The sequence below is a fragment of the Camelus dromedarius genome, chromosome 13 (genome assembly GCF_036321535.1).
Source record: "Camelus dromedarius isolate mCamDro1 chromosome 13, mCamDro1.pat, whole genome shotgun sequence".
Classification (NCBI taxonomy): Eukaryota; Metazoa; Chordata; class Mammalia; order Artiodactyla; family Camelidae; genus Camelus; species Camelus dromedarius.
The window spans coordinates 9,461,763-9,485,040 of NC_087448.1; the positions used below are offsets into that span (position 1 = coordinate 9,461,763).

The 23,278-nt window shown below is 41.8% G+C and overlaps 1 protein-coding gene across 2 annotated transcripts in view; it reads right to left on the reverse strand.

Moving 5' to 3' along the window:
* CLYBL (citramalyl-CoA lyase) overlaps positions 1–22,406 on the reverse strand; it is a 205,543-nt gene extending 183,137 nt beyond the window's left edge. The window contains exon 1 of one of the 2 annotated variants that reach the window (XM_010980249.3): positions 22,305–22,388. In XM_010980249.3, coding sequence (XP_010978551.1) covers positions 22,305–22,366 — 62 coding nt within the window. In that variant the 5' untranslated portion in view covers positions 22,367–22,388. Of the gene's footprint in view, positions 1–22,304 lie in introns of both variants that reach the window. The other variant, XM_010980250.3, reaches the window with a different exon arrangement.
* Positions 22,407–23,278: the final 872 nt, after the last annotated feature.

The following is a 23,278-nucleotide window of genomic DNA, read 5'->3' on the forward strand; positions in this document are numbered from 1 at the left end:
ATGCCCAGAGCTGCCTCTGCAGGACAGGATGGGGGTGTATAGCCAGCATTCAAGTGTGTCTCCGCTTGTGGGAACAACCCACTTCCAGCTTGGGTCCCACCCTCACGTGGTGCGGCGCTCAGGGGCAGTAAGCAAGGCGACCTAATCAGAGAATCCACACCCAAACAGCTCCGGGAACCCCTCAGGGCCACTGGGAGTGGGCAGAGCCTTTCTGCCACACCACTGGAGAAGAAATCACTGGTGATTTGCAGTAGGTGTGTTAGCAGACAGTGCCTTCAAGTGAATAAACACCAGTTCCAAGCAGAAAGGCACATACTAGAACATTCTGGGATCTTCAAGAGAGGATCAGCATAAAATCTCCTTGGGAAAGAAAGAAGCCTTAAAAAGGAACCTGGCTTAAAAAGGAACCCTGTGCAACAGGGACCTGGGGCCCAGAGGGAGCAGTGGTTTCTTGCAGATAATATGACCTCATCTCACTGCGGCCCAGTCCCATCTGTATCCTCTGGAAAGAACTGGATCTTGATACGAAAGGTGGAAATATTACTGAATGCCTACAATTTCCACTGTGAGAGCCCCTCTGGGTCACCTATGGGAATCAGAAAGATGTTTCCTATTGGCCAGAGAAAGAGGACAAACAAGAGGGCTGTAGAAGGAGCCAGTGGCTCTCATCACAACAGGACCCCAGAGCAGGAGGGCCACCACTGAGCTTCAGGGACAGTTCTGACCAGATGGGGAGACATTTAGGTAACATATCTAACTCCTGGAAGAGGACATGCAGTGGGGACTTGGAACACTGAGATTTAAATAGTCACATTTGTAGTGTTCAGGAGGCAAAGCCTGGAGTATCTACCATTGGTCACACACGTTGTTACGCCCAGGTAGATTCTGCAGACCTTTCTTGATCTACAGATTGTTGAATTCTCACCTAAGCTTCTGGTTTCCTCCATGGTTTCAGTTAAAGAACTTCTCTTGGGATCGTCAGCAGAGATTCTGAAGCTGGGCTGGCCCACTCTAAGGGCCATTTGTCATTCCCATGGGCAGCCAAGAACCTGAGTCCTGTCCCCATGGTGAAACCCTCCACCTTATGAGCCAATGGAAGCTGGAAATACTTCCCCATCACACCAGCACCAAGGGCGATGCCTGTCACACACACCTGCCCCAGCTTGGGAACTCAGAGTCAGCCAGGCAAAGAAGCAGGAACTGTGCAAAAGCAGCTGTTTCAAGGTAAAACCTCTAAATTAGCTGTGGCACTGACACACAACTATCGTCACAGCCAACATTTTCTTTTTTTAACCAACAAAAGTATTCAATTTTACTTGTTCCTCTTGTAGCAGGGAACTTCTTCCTCTCCATCCTTATCCATAAGGGCAGAAGGAGAAAACACAGTATCACAATAACAAGTAGGAAATAACTGGTCATCGTCTTGGCCTTTTATACTCAGATGTTTCATGAGATTTGCCTGCAACACTTAAGGGCACATTTCTGATTCTGATAACCTAAGACTCTAAACTGTGTTACAAACTGATTACCGTCCAGGGCCCTAAAGCTAAGGTTTACAAGCCTGTTCTGCCTTCCTTCAGGCCCTCCATGCTTATAAATGACACCTTCTAGTATCTTAAAAGTATGAGAGGTAGCTAGCCCCAAATTCTCAGGCTGCTAATGGTTTCACATAAAATGAGCTCCTACAATTTTATTACCATCCTGGTGCAAGTTTGCAGGTGAGGAGCCACCAGGGAAAGGATGAGGATATGTCTCTCACTTCTGGCCTCCTGACTTTTCCAACTTTTCCACTCAATACTTCAAATGATTGCTGCAACTCCCAAGGCTGCTGATTAAACCAAACAGGCTCTACTGCGTTACTTACAAAAAGCAGGAGAAAGTCATTGAGTCTCTCTGGACAGAGGGGAGATGAGAACTCATATACCAGCCTTACACCTGCAAAGCTGACTAGGCAACTGATCCATTGTATTTTGACTTACATGTACATTTAGTGGGTATCCATTGATTTGTATGATGAGAAGTAACTACTGGAAAATGTTAACGTTCACATTCCAATCAGATAAGCCAGATATCAGTTTTGTATACACCCTATATGATACACATATCTCACAACACAAAGATTACCATACTTGGGAAAGTGATCACGTTAGCATACAAGTAAAAATGTAAACTGCACGATTCAGTACCTCTGTATTCACATGAAGTCTTAACAACACACAACATGCCACACACAGCACTGAGGAGCTGCTTTTGAAAGAACTCCTAGAAACCTTTAAAACAGGGCTGCTTACTAGAAAATATGTGAAATTCACAAGTTCAGATATATCTAAATTTGCACGACTATTTCTTACCCCTAAAGTGACTTATGACACGCTAAGTGGATAAATGGATAGATGGTAGATCTAAGAATATTCACAACATTAGTTCTCCTGGTGGAATAAAAAAACCTAAAACCATACAATTAAAATAATTTCTCAATTTTCAAAAAGCAGTTGACTAATAAATAATGAATGCCTAGTGGCGGGGCAGAGCAGGGATGTTTCTCAGTATCTTTTAAAAATAGAAAAGGCAAATTAACTTTTAAATGTCAAAATGTGAAAACAGTTCAATATAGCTGGCTCTGACTACTTTTCAAACTTAAAATTTCAAATTCAAATAAAACACAATTCCATATAAATGGCTTATATAAAAAAGCCCTCAAAAAACACAGCTGAACTTAAAACTCAAACAAAAAAAGCTTTCCTTTTTAAGACCAAAGATCTTCTAAGATCGTTTGTCATAGGCTTAGAAGTGGTGAAAACTAAACCAGCTGCCAAAAATTATTTACTTTGCAGCACAAACGACTAAGGATGTAACACCCACTAAGTGACCTGCGGAGAAAATACAAGGTTAATGTATTCTGCATGCTTTCAGTTTTACTTTCTGTTAAAATAATACTCATCACCATATTCAACTCTTTTCTTCATGCATTTTATCTTAATCAAAAATAAAGGCAAAGGAAGGAACACAAGGGAAAAAACTGGGAGTAGCAAACGCCAAACGCATCAGAATTTCTTGATCAGAAATTTAAGATTAACACTCTCATTAAGAATTTATGATAAACTACACAATGGTCAGCTTTTTTTTTTTAATTTTTAAATTTGTTTTAGTTTTTTTTGAAGGGAGGGTAATTAGGTTCATTCATTTATTTGATGGAGGTACTGGGGATTGAACCCAAGACCTTGTGCATGCTAAGCACACGTTCAACCACTTGAGCTATACCCTCCCCTTTAACGTACACAATGAATACCTTTTTCCCCTCAAAAGTGTAGGGTTAAAAATGGAAATTATTATAACATCTAGTATATTCTCAACATATTTTTATATACATAGTAGCTTTTGGATTGTTTGATATTTAAAAGCACCAGCCAAAACACAGAGCCAGAGTGAGTGCGGTGAACGGATCCCATTCCAGATAAGCCAGAACTGTAGACAGTCCTGCAACTGCAGCGACAACAGGACCTGGCTTGTTAGTCCTGAAAACATACACATTCTTTGTAACTGAAGTTCTGGAATGGCATCTGTCTTAAATTACATCCACCTGGGATTGCGTTCCAATGACTAATATAGGCAGATTACTGGAACTTGAAAACCTCACTTTTTTGGTAATTGACATTTAAACTGTTTGAAGTTTCTCATTAAGGTCTCTTAAGAAATTAACTGCAGATGTCGGAAACTAAGTGTATAGTACTCAGAGAAATGAAGTCACCTGAAGGCTCCAAATAACTAGAAGCATTTAAATATAGTAAGTGCACTGGAAGGAGAGGATAGATAGCCTGCCCCAGAGGCTGCAGTTTCATCACTTCTCTATTCCAGTTAGGTATCCCAGCACATTTTGAATGTAATTAAAAGAAAAGAGAGAGGCAAGAAGTTGAAACATGGGACTACCACCTAGACCACAGTATACAGTGAAGAATTAACATGATGGAGACTGAGAGAGATTAAACATCTCCACAGCCTCCGAGTACTAACAGGATGCATATCTGAAATCCTGGCCTGGCCTTAGAAGCCCTTCACAGCCTGATTCCAACCCACATGCTCAGCTTCATGTCTAGCCCCTCGGCCACAAGGCACCCCATACTCCACAATGACCCACTCCTAACTCCCCGGCTGTGTCTTTGCACATGCAGTTCCCTCAGCCAGGAATGTCTTTCCCTCTCCTATCATCCTTTCAAATCTGCTGAGGTCAATTTCTCTGTGAACAGACCCCATGCCCTCTGAAAGTCACTCTCCCCTCCCTGTTCCCACTTAGACTACACATTTCTTAGAACAGAGTCCGTATCTCACGTGAAATACACCAAATAAAGGACCTCCAAGTGCCTGGCACGGAAAAGACCTTTGGGAAATTTCCTCCCGTTCCCTCTTCTTAGGAGTGGCTGCGGACTTAGTAGGGGCATAGTTCTCATTCTTTTCAGGAGAATGTATAAACCAATCAGTGAATAATAAAAAGAGATGTGTTACAGGGACTTCTTACTTAAAAAGAATACCACTGACATGTTTTAGAATTTCCCATTGAAAAAAACTGTTCTATGAAGGAAATACTTTTCCCATTTACCTGAATAATAAAAATCAATGAGTCCTGCAAGAAAGTGCTTTTATCCTTATTCAAACAAAACTCAAACTTAAAAACATTAAAAAAAAAAAAAGAAAGAAAAGAAAACCATATCAAGCAGTAAACCACATGGTTGTGAAGATAAAGAGATAAGTTTCTCATCCCTCATTAACAACAATCCTGGAAATGCTAACATTTTTACTAAGTCCTCAAAACCAGTATACTAATTAGTAAAAGGCACCTGTGTCAACAGTCCTATTTCCATTTTTAAAAGTTGTTTCCTCAGCTGATGCCTGGGGTCCTCATTTAGCACATTAGCGTTTGTGGAGCCTAAAAACTGCTCATCACTGTTGGTCACTGGCTAGTTGCTAACACTTAGCCATTCCCACACACAGCAGAATGTGTAGAGCCATCCAGCTGGTTTCAGAAACTCACCAGTAAGATGCTCCACCCAGGCTCTGCACAGAGACAAAAATGCAGAGAGGTGGTGCCTTGTTCTCAAGGAGCGTACAGCTCGATGGACCTCCAATGGGCAGCAGAGTTCCTGAACAGGTGCGGGTTCCACCCCAAATCAACCCGTGGGTCCATTAATTTCCACTGGAAAAGACATAAGGCTCCTCCCCAACAGCAGCTTAGAAATTCCGATGTTGGCCAGAAGGAGTCCACAATCAAAGTGGGGGTCCACCCCCTCTATGATGCCTCACTCTAGTAACACCTGGGGTGTCTGGGGCAGGGGGCGGGGGAATGATAAGTTGGAAGGAAAAAACAAAAGCAGAAAAGAAAATTCCCAAATGAAAGTGAATATTGTTTTGGATTCTGCTAAGGTTCCTCCACTGAGTTGAAAGATCATGACTTTTTTTTTTTGTAATATATCTTCCAGATACTGAATTGGTCCTGAGTTGAGAAAAAGAAATGTGTTCCACAGGTGAGAAATTCTGAAATAAACAAAATGAACCTGGGACAGAAACACTGATGGGGAAGCACTTTCAACCACACAGACGCAGACTGACCAGGTTCTCCCAGTGACACCTCTGTGCTGGCGTGAGGCCTCGTTCTGCCGTTAAGATCTCCCTCTACCACAACTCATGTTGATAAATGAATAATGTAGACAAGCACATACAGAAGACTCCCCCTTTATGCTCTGGAAAACTCTTTCCAAAAAGGAGAACATTGAGGAATCTGAAAACAGCCCTGGACTGCGTTCAAAAACTCAAGCCAAGAAAGAATCTTCAAATTTGACATCTTAAATTAGCAGGAATGTTTAGACAAATCTATAATCTAGGAAAACATACATACACCCACACTCACACCAAAAAAGCTTGCCTTTCCATCCTCTCATGTCAAGTGGATAATTAGTAATAAATTCTGTTTACTGTGACCATATGATGATTTTTCTCATCCAATAATTTTTTAATAAGTGCCTACTATGTGTCAGACACTGTGCTGGGCACAGGCACAAAGGGGTGAACGTGGAGTTTCCAGTCTCATGGGGGACACTGAAAAAAAAGAGGGAATTGTACCCCTTCACATCTGGTGGCTAAACTGTAAGTGTGATGAGGAAAGGGATGCTCTGAGGGAGGATGGGGGTGGGAGGGAGGACATGCTTTAGCTGGTGAAGCCAAGGGGGACAGAGGAGGTGACTTTATGTATCTATCTTGTTTCCTTTTTTATATCCACTGTCTGTTGGTGTTCCTATGAGCCAGGCACTATGCCCAGCATTCGGTGCATCATCTCATCTAATTCTAACCATTCTGTGGTAAGTATCATGAGCCCCTTTTACAGATGAAGGAACTAGAAGGGGCTGGCCAGTAAGTAGCAGGGCCAGGGCTCTGGCTCAGGTCCGTGTGATCTTGGGAAAATGTCTGAACCCCCTGGGCATCAAAGCTCACGGTCTTTGCCTTCCTGGCTTAAGGAAACAAGAGGAAGTCAATGATGCGGGGGAGTGGAGTGTGTGAGAAGGGTGGAAGGAGGTGAGATGCAAGAGATAGAAGGGGTGAGACTGGACACGCCCCAGGAGGGCGCTTTAAGGATGCTAAGCAGAGAGGTGAGATGAACCGATCTGTGTATTTAAAAATAGTTTGGAAGAAAACACAATGAGACACCATGTCACACCCACTAGGATGGTGACAATAAAAACAAAGGAAAATAACAAGTGTTGGTGAGGATGCAGAGAAACAGGAACCCTCCTTGTGCGTTGCTAGTGGAATGTAAATTGGCGCAGCCACTGTGGAAAACAATTTGGTGGTTATTCAGAAAATTAAACATAGAATTACCATCTGACTCAGCAATTATATTTCAGGCATATACTCAAAAGAACTGAAAACAGGTACTCAAATATTCATGCAAAACTGTTCACAATAGCACCATTCACAATTACCAGAAGGTGAAAACAACGCAAATGTCCCTCAACTGATGAACGGATAAACAGAACATAGTATATACCTAAATGGAATACTATTCAGCCATAAAGGGGAATGAAATGCGGATACATCTTACAACATGGATTAATCTTGAAAACATTATGCTAGGTGAAAAGAGCCCATCAGAAAAGGCCACATATTGTTTGATTCCATTTATATGAAATATCCAGAAGAGGCAGAGGCAGAGGCAGAAAGCAGACCAGCAGCTGACAGGGGCTGGGAGGAGGAGGGAACAGGGAGTGACTACAAACAGGCACAGAGTGTTCCTTTGGGGTGATAAAAATGTTTTGGGACTAAACAGAGGCTACAGCTGTGCAACACTGTAAATGCACTAAATTATACATTCTAAAATGGTTAATTTTATGTTATGCAAATTTACCTCAATTATTTAAATGGCTTGGAGAGGTACAAGTGGATGTAAAAGATCCCTTTCACAGTGATCCAGGTGAGAGACAAAGAGAAAGGGACAGATCCAAGAGATGTTTTTGGAGGTAGACCCAACAAGTCTTAATGATAAAACATACATCTTACTATCTACGTAGATGGCATGTAAATGGGAGGTGATGAGGGAGGTGAGGCAGGCAGCTAATCAGAAGCTACTCCAAGAAAAACCTGAAGCTAGGAGAGTAGGTGTGGAAAGCAGAGTAATGGTCCCCAAAGGTGTCCACATCCTGACGCCTGGAATCCAGGAATATGGCAGGTTACATGACAAAGTGGAATTAAAGTTGCTAATCAGCTGACCTTGAGGTGGGGCGAGTAGCCTGGATTATCCAGGTGGGCTCAATAGAACCAACAAGCATTCCTGTAAGTGGAAGAGGGAGGCAGAAGTGAGAGAACCAGACAGAAGGCAGCATGAAAGAATTTGACTTACTGTTGCCGCTGTGAAGATGGAGGAAGGGGCCATGAGCCAAGGAATATGGGCACCTCTAGAAGTGGGAAAAGACACGGAAACAGATGCTCCCCCAGCACCCCCAGGAAGGAACGCAGCTCTGCTGACACCTTGGTTTTGGCCGATTGAGGCCCACTTCAAACTTCTGACTTCTAGAAGTGTAAGACAACAAATTTGTGTTGTTTTACACCAATAAGTTTGTGGAAATTTGTTATAACAGCATCAGGAAACTAATACAGGGGGAAGAGTGGACAAGTGAAGGAGAGAATCAACAGGACCGGCAACAGATGGGGTACAGGTGGGAAAGGGAGAGGAGGGCACCAAAGACGACTGGGAGCTCTGACCCTAGAGAACCTCAATGAAGGGAAAGGGAGCACGAGCCGTTAGAGGGGCTGGGGCTTCAGAGGGACAGACAGATGGCTGTTGTCTGAAAAGTCTAAAGAAGGATGGCTTCTAGGAGAAAGTGGCATCTGCAAGGGGCTGTGAGGTGAGAGGTGGGAGGAAGGGTATGAGCAGATGGGAGAGGGGAGAGGGCTGAATGGGTGTGAGGAAGGTGAGTGTTCTGGCTGAACGGCACACGGTGAGCAGTGCTGGGGGAAACGTTGGAAAGGTGGATGATGGATGAGGAGTCTGTGCATGCAACAGACAGCTGGAGGATATCAGGGAATTTACAGTGTGTGTGTCGGGGGAGAATGGGGTAAAAGGATTGGAGGCCAGATTTAGGAAGCTAAGTAAGAAGTGGGTGCATGGGTGTGAATGTTGGATGGGGGTTCCAAAGGGTAAGGCTTCTCCCTGGTCTCAGGCATGTCACCAGGTCCCTGGTAAATCCCTGAGTGTTCCACAGCACAAGCAGACACTGATGACCCAAACTCATGGCCTGGACCTTTGTCAAGAGGCTGGGGTGCGGAAGGGGCCCCAAAAGCCTCTCTGATGTCCACAATTGCCTCCCTGGTAAAGGAGAAATTCTCTTTACTGGCCAGCTCTTTGCAGGTAAGGAATTTACAGGAAGCATTCATTAAAATGTATACTTGGGTGGGGCTTTGCACATGACATTTGCACATTCTAGTTTCCTCAGAGTCACTGGGCATCACTAGGTGGACAATTGACTATGGGACCCAAGAACACTGTGCTCTGAGCACTGGAGCATTTGTGCAGCAGCAAAAGGGCACCAGGAGAGCAGGAGAAACCTGGATGGAATGTAGGCAGAAATCACATCTCTACTTTTCTGAGTCAGTCTTTCTGAATTCACTTATTTAGGACATCTAACTCTTCTTACCCCTAAGTTCTTAAAGGTTCTGTATTCCCAGTACACCCCAATTATTTCAGAATCATAGCCCCTCAGCAGCCACTTGATTGACTGCTTGAGCAGAGCACCGGGCAGAAGTCCCTGCTGCAGAGAGAGAGGGGGAAACTGCTGAAGACCCCTCTTGACCTGAGGACCTGAAGGATGAGGATGAACAACACATGAACAAAAATCTAGCAAGTTGGCAGGAGAAGTGCAAATCAACTGAGTGCAGGCTGTACCCATAAATTTAGGGGAGGCAGAACTTTTATTATCTTCAATCTCTGATCACATTTAGCTGAAATGGACCAAAATAACCCAAAGCTAAAAAAGCCATGTATTTTATATTTCTGAATTCTCTAAAGTCTTCTTGCTTTAGGTCAATAATTCCTTCCTAGATTATAAAATGTCAGTGGACAGGAGGCATCTAGACCACCTTGTTTTAATTGTGAGAAAAATTTAATGACTGGGTTTAGATAAGGGCCTTGAACAAGGTCAAGGGCTAACTGCAGGGTCAACACTGGACCAGAACCCCGGAGCATCTGCCCAGGATCTTCCAGCCTATAGCATGGAGTTAGTAATTTGATCTTGTGAACTCTTTTTTGACATTTGTAAGAAAAACCTGACTAGCACCAATAGGGATATTAAACCAATTCTGATTTGAAGGAGCTTGAGTAAGTTTCTACTTTAATATGAACTAAAAGCATTTTAGTGAAGGCAGAAATCAGCCAAGGGTGAACTCTGACTCACTGGTATAATTTAAAGATGTTATCATTGTTTCAAAGAAATCCACTTTAGACTCAAAGCCTTAACATCACGTTTCTGTGCTCTATAAAAACATGCAATAGCCAAAGGGTGTAAACAGCCCAAGTGTTCACTGATGGATGAGTGGATAAACCAAATGTGGCACACACATATAATGAAATATTACTGAGCCTTAAAAAGGAAGGAAATTCTGATTTTCTATAATATGGATGAAACTTGAGGACATTATACAGAATAGTCATTTATAGAGACAGAAAGGAGAGCAGTGGTTACTGGAGACCTGGGGTAGCGGTATGAGGAGTTACTGTTTAATGGGTACAGGGTTTCAGTTTGGGGCAATAAAAATGGAGATGGATGGTGGTGATGGTTGTAAAACAGCATGAATGTACTTAATGCCACTGAACTGTACACTTTAAAATAGCTGAAATGGTAAATTTATGTTATGCATATTTTACCACAATAAAAAAAAGGCACTAACTTCATTTCCTAAACCTGTTCTTTTTCATTCAGCAAATCTATATTGGGCACTTACAGTATACCAGGCACTGCTTCCATGCCAGGGTATACAGCATGGGATAAACAAACCAAGTCCATGCTCTCATGAACACAGGGGCTGGGGATGGGGTGCAGACAAACAATAAACAGATAAACATACCATACGGCAGGTGGAAATCAGTTCACTGGATAAAACATTAGGCAGAGCAAGAAGAGAGTGTGGTGCTGGGGGGGATATGCTATGTTGTACAGGGTGGTCAGAAAGACCTCTTGGATGAGTGACATTTGAGCAGAGACAAAAAGGGACAGAGTGCCACAGGCTGGGAAGACAGTCCTGCAAAGGAGGCTGGTGTAGCTAGAAGGGGTGAGAGGAGGAAGTAGGTAGTAAGGAGGGCCAGAGCACAGAGCTAACTTCTGAAATCCCTCAAAAATTTTCCAAGGGAACGTTTATAGGTCAGTGTAGAAATACTCCTCTACATTTAGGTGTCTTTCATTCCTGCTAAAATGAGCAGGAAAACCAACTCTCCTATCTTTCACTAGGGAGTATGTTTATAAGGAGACAATTTGCATCTCCCATTGCTAGAGCTCCCTCCAGTGTCTCCATATGAAAACAGCATCTGGCACAGACTCCCCACCCCCCACCCCCACTAAATTTTGGTATTTGGCCAAAAAGTAAAGTGGGTGTATCATCCTTCTCACAAAGAATACTGTGAGATTAAGTAAGAAGACAAGTCAAGTGCAGGAGCTTCCAAATAAGCCTGCACTACTTGTAAAGCGGTACAACGTATACATGTGCACGCGATGATGTGTTTAAATGACCGTATAGACTTTAAAAGTGCTCATAGAGAGGCCCTTATTTGAAAAATTTACAAGTTTTTAGCAATTTCGAACTTTCAGTTAAACAGCAAACACAGTCAAGCACTGAACTGTGACCCTCATTTTACTGGGGGTGGCAAGGACAATAAAGCACAAAGCCTTGTCTTTAAAAGTTTTCAATACTTTGGGGTTCTGAGTATTAGTATTTGAAGTGCTCTGCAAATACTTACAGAGCACTATGTTCACTGTGCCTTCTCAGTCAGAATACAGTATGGGAAATAGCTAAGGAAGACTTGCCCTTACCAAGCATCCTCTTACAAGAGAAGCCTTACTTTCTCGTGGAAATTGGCTTTGATTCCTTTATTATGAAATCAGGCCCTTTCTCAATGTCAAAGCCTAAGAGGAAGATGTTACATGTGGTGTAATTCTAAAGAGAACTTGCAGAAGTAAAATTTCATGGCCATTTACAAAAACAACTGTAGGCTGGGTCAGTGTGACAGCTGAGGCCACAGAGGGAAAAGCCACCAGTGGCTAACAGCCAGGGGAGGGGTTCTTTCTAGGTCTGGTGATGCCAGCTGTGCAACCAGCAAGACAGGTCAGTCCGTGCTTACTTTACTGTACATGGGCCAGCTGATGTCAAGGAAAATGGGCAGATAACTTCCAAAAGCCATACTGCAATACAGGTATCTAACACCATTTCTGGAGGCCAATTTGACAAGTATCAAAAGGCTTAAAATATTCACACACTTTGACCCAGCAAGTTCACATACAGAAATTACCTCCAAGGACGTAAGTAAGGCCAGCCACAGAAGTCTGGATATACGGACATTTAGCTCTGCATTTCCCAAGAAAGAAAACTTGGAAATAGACCAACTACAACTATGGTTATATACAAACAAACATATATGTGATAATTGTTGAACAATAGTGAACATCAACACTCCGAGATTAGGTGAACATCCTAAAATTTAACCAAAACATAAAATCAAAGCAACTAAATAAAAAGCCACCTAAAACCTGGCTTATGGTTGGAAAAGGAAGGAAGGAAGGGAGGAAGAAAGGAGAAAATGAGACAAAGGTAGGAAAGAAGGAAGGAAGGAATCTTAATTCTGGGGCCCACTTACTATCTACACCATTCAAGTGAGTTATTTAATTGACAAGCTATAAAATGTTCAAGTAACAACATGAAATAAATTAAACCTGTATGAATTACAATGGATTTAAATTCATACCCAAGTGACCTATATGAAAACACAAATACTGTTCCCTTGATATTTTCTTTATTGACTGATAAAATTCTAAACTTAACCTGTCAAGATCATGAGCAATGCATAGGGGAATAAATAAGAAACATGTAACAGAACACAGCAGTTGCTTTTAGAGTCAGGAAAGCATATTGTTTTTACAATTAACAGCTCTTCCAATGTTAAGAATATTCATCAAGCCCACCAATAACCACTCCTCAAGGAGCCCAGCTTTCTTCTCTCTGCCTTCCTAAAATCTTAGCCACATGCACCTGTGGACTTCCCCACAGGGAGTCACACATAAAATGGCAGCTCCTACAGAGCGGCCACTGCAATGTTTAGTTAAGGAAACCGTGACCAAAGGCCGTTTTCAGAAATTACATCAATCAGAACTTGGCTGTTGCAAAGCCATCACTGGAGAAAATAACCACCTCAGGAAAGTGCCGATCCGGAGCGGTGGCGGCCACTCTAGATCCTACCTCACTGATCACATAGGATGTCTTCCGCCAAGCTCAACCACAACCAAGCATGTGTCCTCACCTTCTAAGTCTCAAGTGTAACTTCAGAGAATATTCCATCCTCAGTGCACCACTATGGAGAATTCCTAGAATAATGAAGTGCTTATGCCACTCAAACATTCTGCAAAACAGGGGCACTCAGGAGAGTTCCCTGGGAGGACAGAGACTTTGGTGGCTACAGTTATTCAGCGTAGAGAAAAGTACATGTGATGAAACTGCCCTCAACTCCCTTCTGGATCTATGGGGCCCTGGGGGTAGAGGGTGAAAGTTTTTCAGTCAAGAGTTCATCTTCAGGTCCCAGCCTTTCCTCCTGACCCTTGGCCTCCGCCTTGGGCTATCCAGTGTCCTTCCCCTCAGCCTACACCCACACAGATGGTTCTGGTCCACAGCAAAACTCTGTAACAGGTAATGGCACAGCGGGAGTAGAAGCTCTACACAGCTAGAATGGGTCCACAAGCAAAGCTTACGCTATTCAGTAGGCTTGACACGGCCTTGCTGGCAAACAGCCCCTTGCGGGGAATTTCCCCACAGCTACATCTTCTCCAGGAGGCACCACCCACCTTCTAGTTCAAGCCCAGCTACCACTTTCAGTTCTTGCTCAGCAGCTTGGCTGCTGCCCACTATTTGGCTCTGGGATACCTCACTTCCCATCAGCTCCTCTGTCTAGCCCATGGGCATGTCCCCTGCCCCTAGGCTACTGATCTATATATCACCACCACCCCCTTTTTTAAACAGGTGGGAAGTAATTAGGTTTCCTTCTTCATTTTTAGGTGGGTACTGGGGATTGATCCCAGACCTCGTGCACGCTAAACATGTGCTCTACCACTTGAGCTAGACCCTCCTCCCTATATACCTCTTTATGATATTTCCTATTTCCTCAGTCTCCTCTCTCTTTCTCTTTTCTTCAGCCCTCTCCCTAGCAGGGGCCCTTCTTTCTCCATTCAAGCATTGTGAATATTCTCTCCCACCTCATTCTTTCAGGAGGCGATTAGAAGGCTTTAGCTTTAATTCTTGAACCTCTGGTCTACCATCTTCGATCATCTTTATTCCATCCTTTAGCCCTTCACTTCTCTACCTCTAAGGTAAATAACCATCCTCATTTGCCTGGAACAGAGGGGCTTCCTGGAATGTGGGACCTTTTGACCCAAAACTGATAAAAGGAGAGATACTCCAATATTGCAAAGACCTAATTGGTGCTGTTAAAAGTAACCATGTTCTGGTACAGCAATCTTCTCGCAGTGCACTCTCAGAAGATAAAGCATCACATATTGCAACCTGGAGATTTTGTCTTTTGGAAAAGACACCTTCAGAAGAACACTCTTCAGTCTCACTGAAAAGACCCCTATCAAGTACTGTTAAGCAACCCTTGTGCCACCAAACTCCAAGGAATAGACGCCTGGATTCATGTGACACACCTAAAGAAAGCACCAAACCTTGAATGAAACTGCATGTCATCTGGTGACCTGGAAGTAAAGATTTCCTGAAATTGGAACAGACGACATCTGATGAGACAGCTTTCCCAAGAAGTCTGGACCAGGAAGTTTGTTGCCAAATCTTTGATGATGACATAACACTTCAGATGATCTCCAATGTCTACGATCCTGTTAACATATGGACTTTAGAGAAAAAGCCTGAGAGTTCCCCCTCCTGCCCCTCTTTGTTACTCAAATGTGACCTTAATTAATTTCTAATCTGTGCACTTTCCCTCTGAATGAAATGCTATACCCAGGAAAGGTCCTTCCTGACACTGAGGGACAAAAAGCCACTGAAACTAGAAAACCTGACTCTTGATCAGTGATGCTTTCAGAGAAAGATCTTGATCAAAAAGTGGAAATGTGAAAAATTAATTACACAGAAACTTCAATTAAATAAAGTTGGGAGACCAGAAGGGGGCGCTCTCATGCCCTGGCACCAAAGCAAAACCCAACAGGAAGAGAACAACTCCTCTTCTTTCCTGGCAAGGACTCAGTCAATGAAAAGCCATGGGCCCTTTGTTTCCTGCAGCCCTCCCAACTCCCTTTCCTTCTCTATAAAAGTGTTCTCCTTCCCTTGTCCTGCGGGAACTTGCGTTTGTACTGTCATGGTTGCAGACATGCAATTGCAATTCCCTGCTGATCTCAAAAAATTCCATCTTTGATGGAGAAATATCTGACACTCTATTTGTTTCAGGTCAATATCCTTCTCCTCAGTTTGGTAGTAGCCTTGAAAGCCAAAAGCCACAACCACAGGGAAAACTAGCAGCCTGGCAGCCACTGGAGGGGCAGGGCAGGACTGGAGCTCTTTCAAAGCCCTGTTCCCAAAGGGCTATCACTATCTGACCTGTCTGGTGGTTTCCTGGAAGACCCTACTTGCAAGGCTGACCTGACTCAGCCGAACACTGGTAACAGCATTTTCCCTGAAGGCATTTGTTGAAACCCATCAGAAGCAATTATTTGACATTACAGCTACCTGAGATGATGGATAACACTTGGGGCAAACAACAGGCTAATGACAAAGCTTAAAAGGAAAAGCTGGAGAATGAGATGACTATAGGGGACTTTGAAAAGCTCTGACACATTCCTGAGCATCTAAAAGGCTATGCACACATGCAGGGCAGTTGACAGCAGACCCAACTTATAAGAAATACTAATGTAAGTTCTTCAGGCTGAAAGTAATCCCAGAATATAATTCAAAGTCACACACAAACACAAAAGAGTAATGGTAAAGGTAACTGCGTAATTATAAAACAGTTTATATTTTCTTTTATTATTTTGGGGGGGTAATTACATTTGGGGGGGTAATAGAGGTACTAGGGATTGAACCTGTAACCTCATGCATGCTAAGTATGCACTCTACCACCGAGCTACATCCGCCTACCAAAACACAGTTTAAATGCATACTTCTGCTCCTTTCTTCTCTTACCTAATTTGAAAAGCAACTATATAAAAGAATATTATATAATTGTATTGTTAGGCCTATAACATATAGAAATGTAATATATTTGCCAATAACAATACAAAGGAGGCAGGTAGGAGCAAAGATGTACTGAGCTAAAGAAATAGCACCAGACAGTAACTCAAATCCACAGGAACCAAAAGAACCGGGAATAGTAAATAAGAATGTTACTGCAACAAACACTATAAAAATAACTGTATGTGTGTTTACTTGCATCTCCTTCTCCAAGTTTCTTTAAAAGATGAAAATTATATAAATGATAACTATAACAATATATTATGGGATTTGTTACATATATAAATGTAATATGTATAACAATAAACAAGAAGAAAAGGGTGACAGGCATACACAGAATAGATAAACAAGATTATACTGTATAGCACAGGGAAATATATACAAGATCTTATGGTAGCTCACAGCGAAAAAAAATGTGACAATGAATATATGTATGTTCACGTATAATTAAAAAATTGTGCTCTACACTGGAATTTGACACAACATTGTAAAATGACTATAACTCAATAAAAAAAAGTTAAAAAAAAAAAAAAAGAAGAAAAGGGAATAGAACTATGTAGATGTAACATTTCTCTGTCTCCTGGAATTAAGTTAGTATAAATCAAAAGTAGATTCTGATAAGTTAAGATGTATATGGTAATTATACATACAATGAAATATCATCCAGCTGCAGAAAGGAATGAAGTTCTAATACATGCTACAACATGGAAAAATCTTGAAAACATTAAGTTCTGGCTAAGTGAAAAGAGCCAGAAACAAAAGAGCACATCGCATGACTCCAATTATATGATATACCTAAAATAGGCAAATTCAGACAGACAAAAAGTAGATTACAGAATATCAGGTGCAGGGGAAGGAGGAGTTATTGCTTAATAGGTACAAAGTTTCTGTTTGGAGTAATGAAAAAAATTTAGAGATAGTGATGGTGGTTGCATAACACTGTGAACGGGATAATGTCACTAAATTGCACACTCAAAGTGGTTAAGATGGCAAAGTTTATGTTATATACAATTTACCACAATTTTTTTTAAAGATGCTTATGGTAAGCTCTAGAGCAACCACTTAAAAACAATAACAAATCTTTTAAAATAGTAAAAAAATCATTAAAGGAATAAAAATTATTACATTAGAAAATATTCACTTAATGCAAAAGAAATCAGTAGAAAAGGAATTGAGGAACAAAAAAGACATGAGACATATAGAAACCAATATCAAATAAACACATTACAAGAAAGGAAAACTACAGACCAATATTTCTCATGAACATAGATGTAAAACCCTCAACGAAATATTAGCAAATCAAATCCAACAATGTAGAAAAAGAATTATATGCCATGACCAAGTGGAATTTATTCCAGGTATACAAGGCTGATTCGACATTCAAAAATCAATTAAAATAATCTGCCACATCAACAGGCTAAGGAAGAAAAATCATATTCATATCAATTGATTACAGAAAAAGAACTTGACAAAATCCAACCCTGATTCATGTCAGGAAAAAAAAAAAAAACCTCAGCAAATAGAGAATAAAAACATCTACCAAACACTTAACAGCTAACATCAGACTTAATGGTGGGAAACTGGATGCTTTTCCTAAGACTGGGAACAAGGCAGGAATGTCCCCTCTCATCACTTCTATTTAACATTTTGCTAAAACCACTAGCTAATGCAATAGACAAGAAAAGGAATAAAAAGTATACATACAGGGAAGGAAGACATAAAACTGTCTTTGTGAATGACACGACTACCTATGCAGAAACTCCCAAAGAATTGAAAAAAATGGAGTAAGTGATTATGACAAGGTTTTGCAATACACAATTAACATTGAAAAGTCAATTGCTTTTCAATATACCAGCAGTGAACAATTGGAATTTAAAATTTTCATTTTCCAAAAAATGAAATACTTAGGTATAAACATAACAAAACATGTACAAAGTCTATATGCAGAGAACTATTAAACTCTGATGAAGAAATCAAGAATATTTAAATAAATGGAGAGATAATTCCATGTTCATGTATTTAAGACTCAATACAGATCCTCCTCGACTTACAATGGGGTTACGTCCCAATAAACCCATCATGTGTTGAAAATATTGTAAGTCAAAAACTGCATTTAATACACCAAACCTACTGAACATCATACCTTAATCTAGTCTACCTCAAACGAACTTAGAACACTTACATTAGCCTACAGTTGGGAAAAATCATCTAACACGAAGCGTATTTTATAATAAACTGTTGATTATCTCATGTAATTTATTGAATACTGTACTAAAAATGAAAAACAGAATGGCTGTATGGATACAGAATGGTAGTAAGTGAATCAGTTATTTATCGTTACTAGTGTGGGGCTGACTGAAAGCTGCCTAGCATCATGAGAGAGTACTATACCACAAATCATTAGCCTGGGGAAATCAAAATTCAAAATTCGAAGTACAGTGTCTAGTGAGTGCTTACCACTTTTGCACCATTATAAAGCTAAAAGACCATAGGTCAAACCATCATTAAGTTGTAGACCACCTGTATGTTAAGATATCAGTTCTTCCCAACTTAATCTATAGATTCAAAGCAATCCCAATCAAATCTTAGCAAGCTATTCTGTGGATATCAACAAATTGATTCTAAAGTTTATAGGGAGAAAGGCAAAAGACTCAGAATAGCCAACACAATATGAAAGAAGACTGAAGTTGGTGGACTGACACTACCTGACTTCAAGACAATATAAAGCTACAGTAATAAAGACAGCATGATATTAGAGAAAACACACACAGATCAATATAACAGAATTGAGAGTCCATAAATACACCCATACAAATACAGCCAACTGATTTTGACAAGGAGTAAGGCAATTTAATGGAAAAAGGATAGTTTTTTCAACAAGTGGGATGGAACAACTGGATCAACATGCAAAAAAAAAAAAAATTAGACACAGACCTCACACACATTATAAAAATTAACTCAAAATGGATCCTAGACCTAAGTATAAAATATAAAACTATAAAGTTTCTAGAGAAAACAGAGGAGAAAATCTACATGACCTTGGATTTGGCAATGAGTTTTTAAATATAACACCAAAAGCATGATCCATGAAAGAAAAAACTGATAAGCCTGACTTCATTAAAATAAAAAATTTCTGCTCTGTGCAACATACTATTAAGAGAATGAAAAAACAAGCCACAGACTGGGAGAAAAATATTTGCAAAACATATATCTGATAAAGGACTTATATCTAAAATATGCAAACAACACTTAAAACTCAACAATAAGAAAAAAACTCATATAAGAAACAGGCAAAAGATCTGAATAGACACCTCAACAAAGAAGATACACAGATGGCAAAAAACTTATGACAAGATGCTCAACACCATTTGATTCAGGGAATTTCAACTTAAAACAAATTAACATATTAAAATAACAACATATACCACTATACACCTATTAGAATGGCTTAAAAAACTTAACTGACAATACTAAGTGCTGACAAGAATGCAAAGCAACTGAACTCTCATTCATTGATGGTGGAAATGCAAAATGGTAGTTACTTTGAAAGACAGTTTGTTACAAAGCTAAATATAGTCTTACCATACAGTCATACTCCCAGGTAATTACCCAATTGATTTTAATACTTATGTCCAAAATCTGCACATAAATGTTTACAGCAGCTTTATGCATAATCAACAAAAACTAGAAGCAACCAAAATGTCCTTCAATAGGTGAATGGATAAACTGTGGTACGTCTATGCAATGAAATATTATTCAGCACTAAAATGAAATGAATTATCAAGCCACAAACAGGCACAGAGAAACCTTAATGCATATTGCTAAGTGAAGGAACTCAGCCTAAAAAGATGAGACACTGTATGACTCTGATTACATGCCATTCTGGAGAAGGCAAGACTATAGAGATGGTAAAACGATCAGTGCTTGTCAGGAATTTGGAAGGAAAGGGGAATGGAGGAACAGGTGAAGCACAGAGGGATGTTTAGGGATGTAAAATTCTTCTGCATGATAATGCTACAGTAGATACATGACATTATGTATTTCTCAAAACCCATAGACTTTATAACAAAACAGTGAACCTTAATATGCGCAATTGAAAAAAAAATCATCTGCCAGATAAGGGGATCCCAGGAAAAAATGCAAACTGTGACAAGAGAATCTAACCGTATTACAAATGTATGAAATGGCCTCACTGAAGGGAATGGGAGAACAAGGTGCTAACCTAAGTAAATCTGGAAACAAGTGGAGCCTCTAAGGCTGAAGGGAAAGGAACTGCACCTAAGCACTGGGCTCCAGCTGATACAGGGTTTTCTCATGGAATATGGTCTAATATTTCAGATACTGCTACCTGTGTATGCTGAAACTGAATGACTGAGTAACTGCATGGCACATGGTGGGCGCCTGGTTTCTCACTGTTGGAGTGAAAATTTACAAACGAGCAAGGTAAGGAGGCTAGAATGAGCCATGTAGAAATGGATTAGATTGGAGACAGTATGAACTCATGTTTAGCTTAATATAGATACAGATGGTTACATCAGAAATATTTATAGATGAGTATATATGCCTACGTTACTATTTACACATTTCTTTGCTCTGGCAGCTAAGAGGATTTAAAAGATATCCTTCGCGACAGCACACCTACCCATGGGGAGTTATGCTGCCCCAATTTGAAGGCAGGGTATTTACATAAATTGAGCAGTGGCCAGATTGCTGCAGGGCTGGAGACAGGATGGGCAGGGAAGCGTCAGAAACAGCACTACAACAGGGGCAAATGTTGGAGGACTGGGAAGAGGGGTCAGGAGTGGTTCGTGCCTATCCACAATGGTGCTGATACTCTATAAAAAAAAAAAAAAGCCACCAGAAGCAGGTCCACTGGCCTGAGGCTGAAGTGCAACCCAACTGGGGTAGAAATTAAGGCAACTCTAGGCAGACTCTCCTAAACTGACCTTTGGCATATTTACGTCTCCCATCCCCATGTGTTCTGAAGGCACAGGATTTCACCTGGGGTATGGGCTATGGGAAATGCCCTGCCTGAAAGTCTGCTGCCATGGCCGGGTAGGGTGTGTAGGTGTGCCGAGAAAGAGCCAGTTTGCTAAGAGGTAAGGAGTACTATGAACCAAGCCTCCAGAGCCTAAGAAGTTAGGTGAGTGGGTGAGGTCACTAGACCCGCTACTGAACAGGCCACAGAAGCTGGCGCCTTCACAGGCTAGAAAAGGGACTTTCTGGAAGGATCAAGATACACCCCTTCAGAGGCTCCAGGACAATTACCAGGCTCAGGTTTAGGACACGGGAAGGTGGGATGCATTAAGACCAGGCGGGTGTTGGCGTGGGACACCGGTGGGTCAAGAAGCGCGGTGCAAGCCGATAAAAAAAAAGTTCCAGACCAGGAACCATGAACTTGGTTTCTGAACCCAATTCTGCATTCTCTGCTTTAAGAGTCACTTAGTCTCTCTAAGCCTGTTTTTTCATCTTTAAAAACGAGTTACACAGCTTCTTCACATGGTGGTCAGGGAATAGAATGAGACAGCCTTATGTGTCTCAACCAGCAGTTCTCAAAGTGTGATCTGAGGACACCTTGGGGGTTCCCTGAGACCCTTTGAGGGAGTCTTTGAGGTCCTCCCTTTTCCAACTAGTATGTGCATGAGCCTGGAATTTCTTGGTAAGTTTCCTCCAAAACAGCTAATATAAGACTTATTAAGCTGAAGAGATTTTCAAAAATATAAAAACATGCACTCATTGGGGAAAATAGTTATTTTTCATTAAAGATGCCATTTGTTTTAAATTTAAATGGGTTTGTTATTTTTAAATGAGTATTTCAAATTTTTGTTTGAAAACCCGTAAAAAAATCAGCAAATACAAGCAAAAGCTCTTTGAGGTCTTCAATAATTTCTTGGTGTGTAAGAGGGTCCTGAGATCAGACAGTCTGGGAACCGCTAGGCTGAACCACCAGGTGGAGGATGTTCTTAATCATCAGGCGAGCAGCCTCTCACGGGCTGATTCCAGGTCCCCTTTCATACAACACCCACACGTTCAGTTTCCACGTATGGGGACGCTAGTTTTGTTTTCTGGGTCTGAGAGATCCAACGTTTGTACCCATTTTCCGGGCGCAAGCAAGCGTCCTCCCACAGGGAGGCACAGACAGTGGCGGCGACCCCCGCGGAGCGTCGGCGACCTTGGCAGAGGTCGAGCCCGCGCGTGGGAGACGCACGCTGCTCCTGGCCGGAGGGGATTCCCGCCAGGGACCAGGGAGGCCGCGCCCGGCCCGAGGCGCTGAGCCGGGAACAGACTCTCGGCGAGCCTGGACGAGTGGTGGGGGACTGGGGACCTGCACTCACAGCCTCGGCAGCGCCGCCGCTGACACTCCGCGCGCCGCCCTCCTCAGCAGATGCAGCGCCATCTTCCCAACGTGCGGGCCCCACCCCCGCTATGTCCGTCTCCATTTCGTCCCGCCCCCATTGCCACGCCCCCACGTTACCACGCCCCGCGCACGTTCCGCCCAGGCCCCGCAAGCCATGCCCTCCCCGTTCTGCGCTCCTGCCCCTTCCCGGCGGTAACGCGAGGCAGAGCATAGTCCGAACGGATGGAGTCCTTCTTGATCGTTTTTTTGGTGACTGAATCCAACCTTTCTCGTGCTTCTGGAGTTTTTTTGGGCCCCTTTTGAGAGATTTTGCATTTTCCCAGCCAGACTAGTCAAATTTTCTAGGGATCTCTTTATTGTTTTTGTGCTTTTTTTGTTTTGTTAGAATACTACCTAACAAAGTTTTTGAGCCTTGCCATGTGCGCGCCTGGGTTAACACTTAATCTATTAAGGAATATAGATACCTGCTGGCAGCTTTCTGGGCCAGAGAAATGCTTGCTGAAGACACGGGGCAGCAAACACAACTCTTCAACACCTCCCTGCCAGTCCGTCAACAAATACAACTCCTCTGGCTTCACAATCAGGAGAATGCTCACGTGTTAAAACGGAGCTTCTGAGCTGGCTGACTTTGGGCAAGTTACTTAACCTCTCCCTGCTTCAGTTTCTTCCTATAAGATGGTAATATAAACAGTACTCACCTTAGCGTTATTATAAGTATATACTGAGTTAATGTACGTAAAGAGCGTAAAACCACACCTGGCCCAGGGCATGTGCTCAGTAGTGTTAATTACTTCTCATTGTTATTATCACAGCAATTCCTTTCTTAAAACTCTTTGGTAGCTTCTAACAGGAAGCTCTTGAAATAAAAAACAAACGGAGGCCAAACTTGAAAATTCCCTAAGCAGACAAAAACAGTTTCATTATACAAGCAAAGCCTAATTTAGCTTGTTT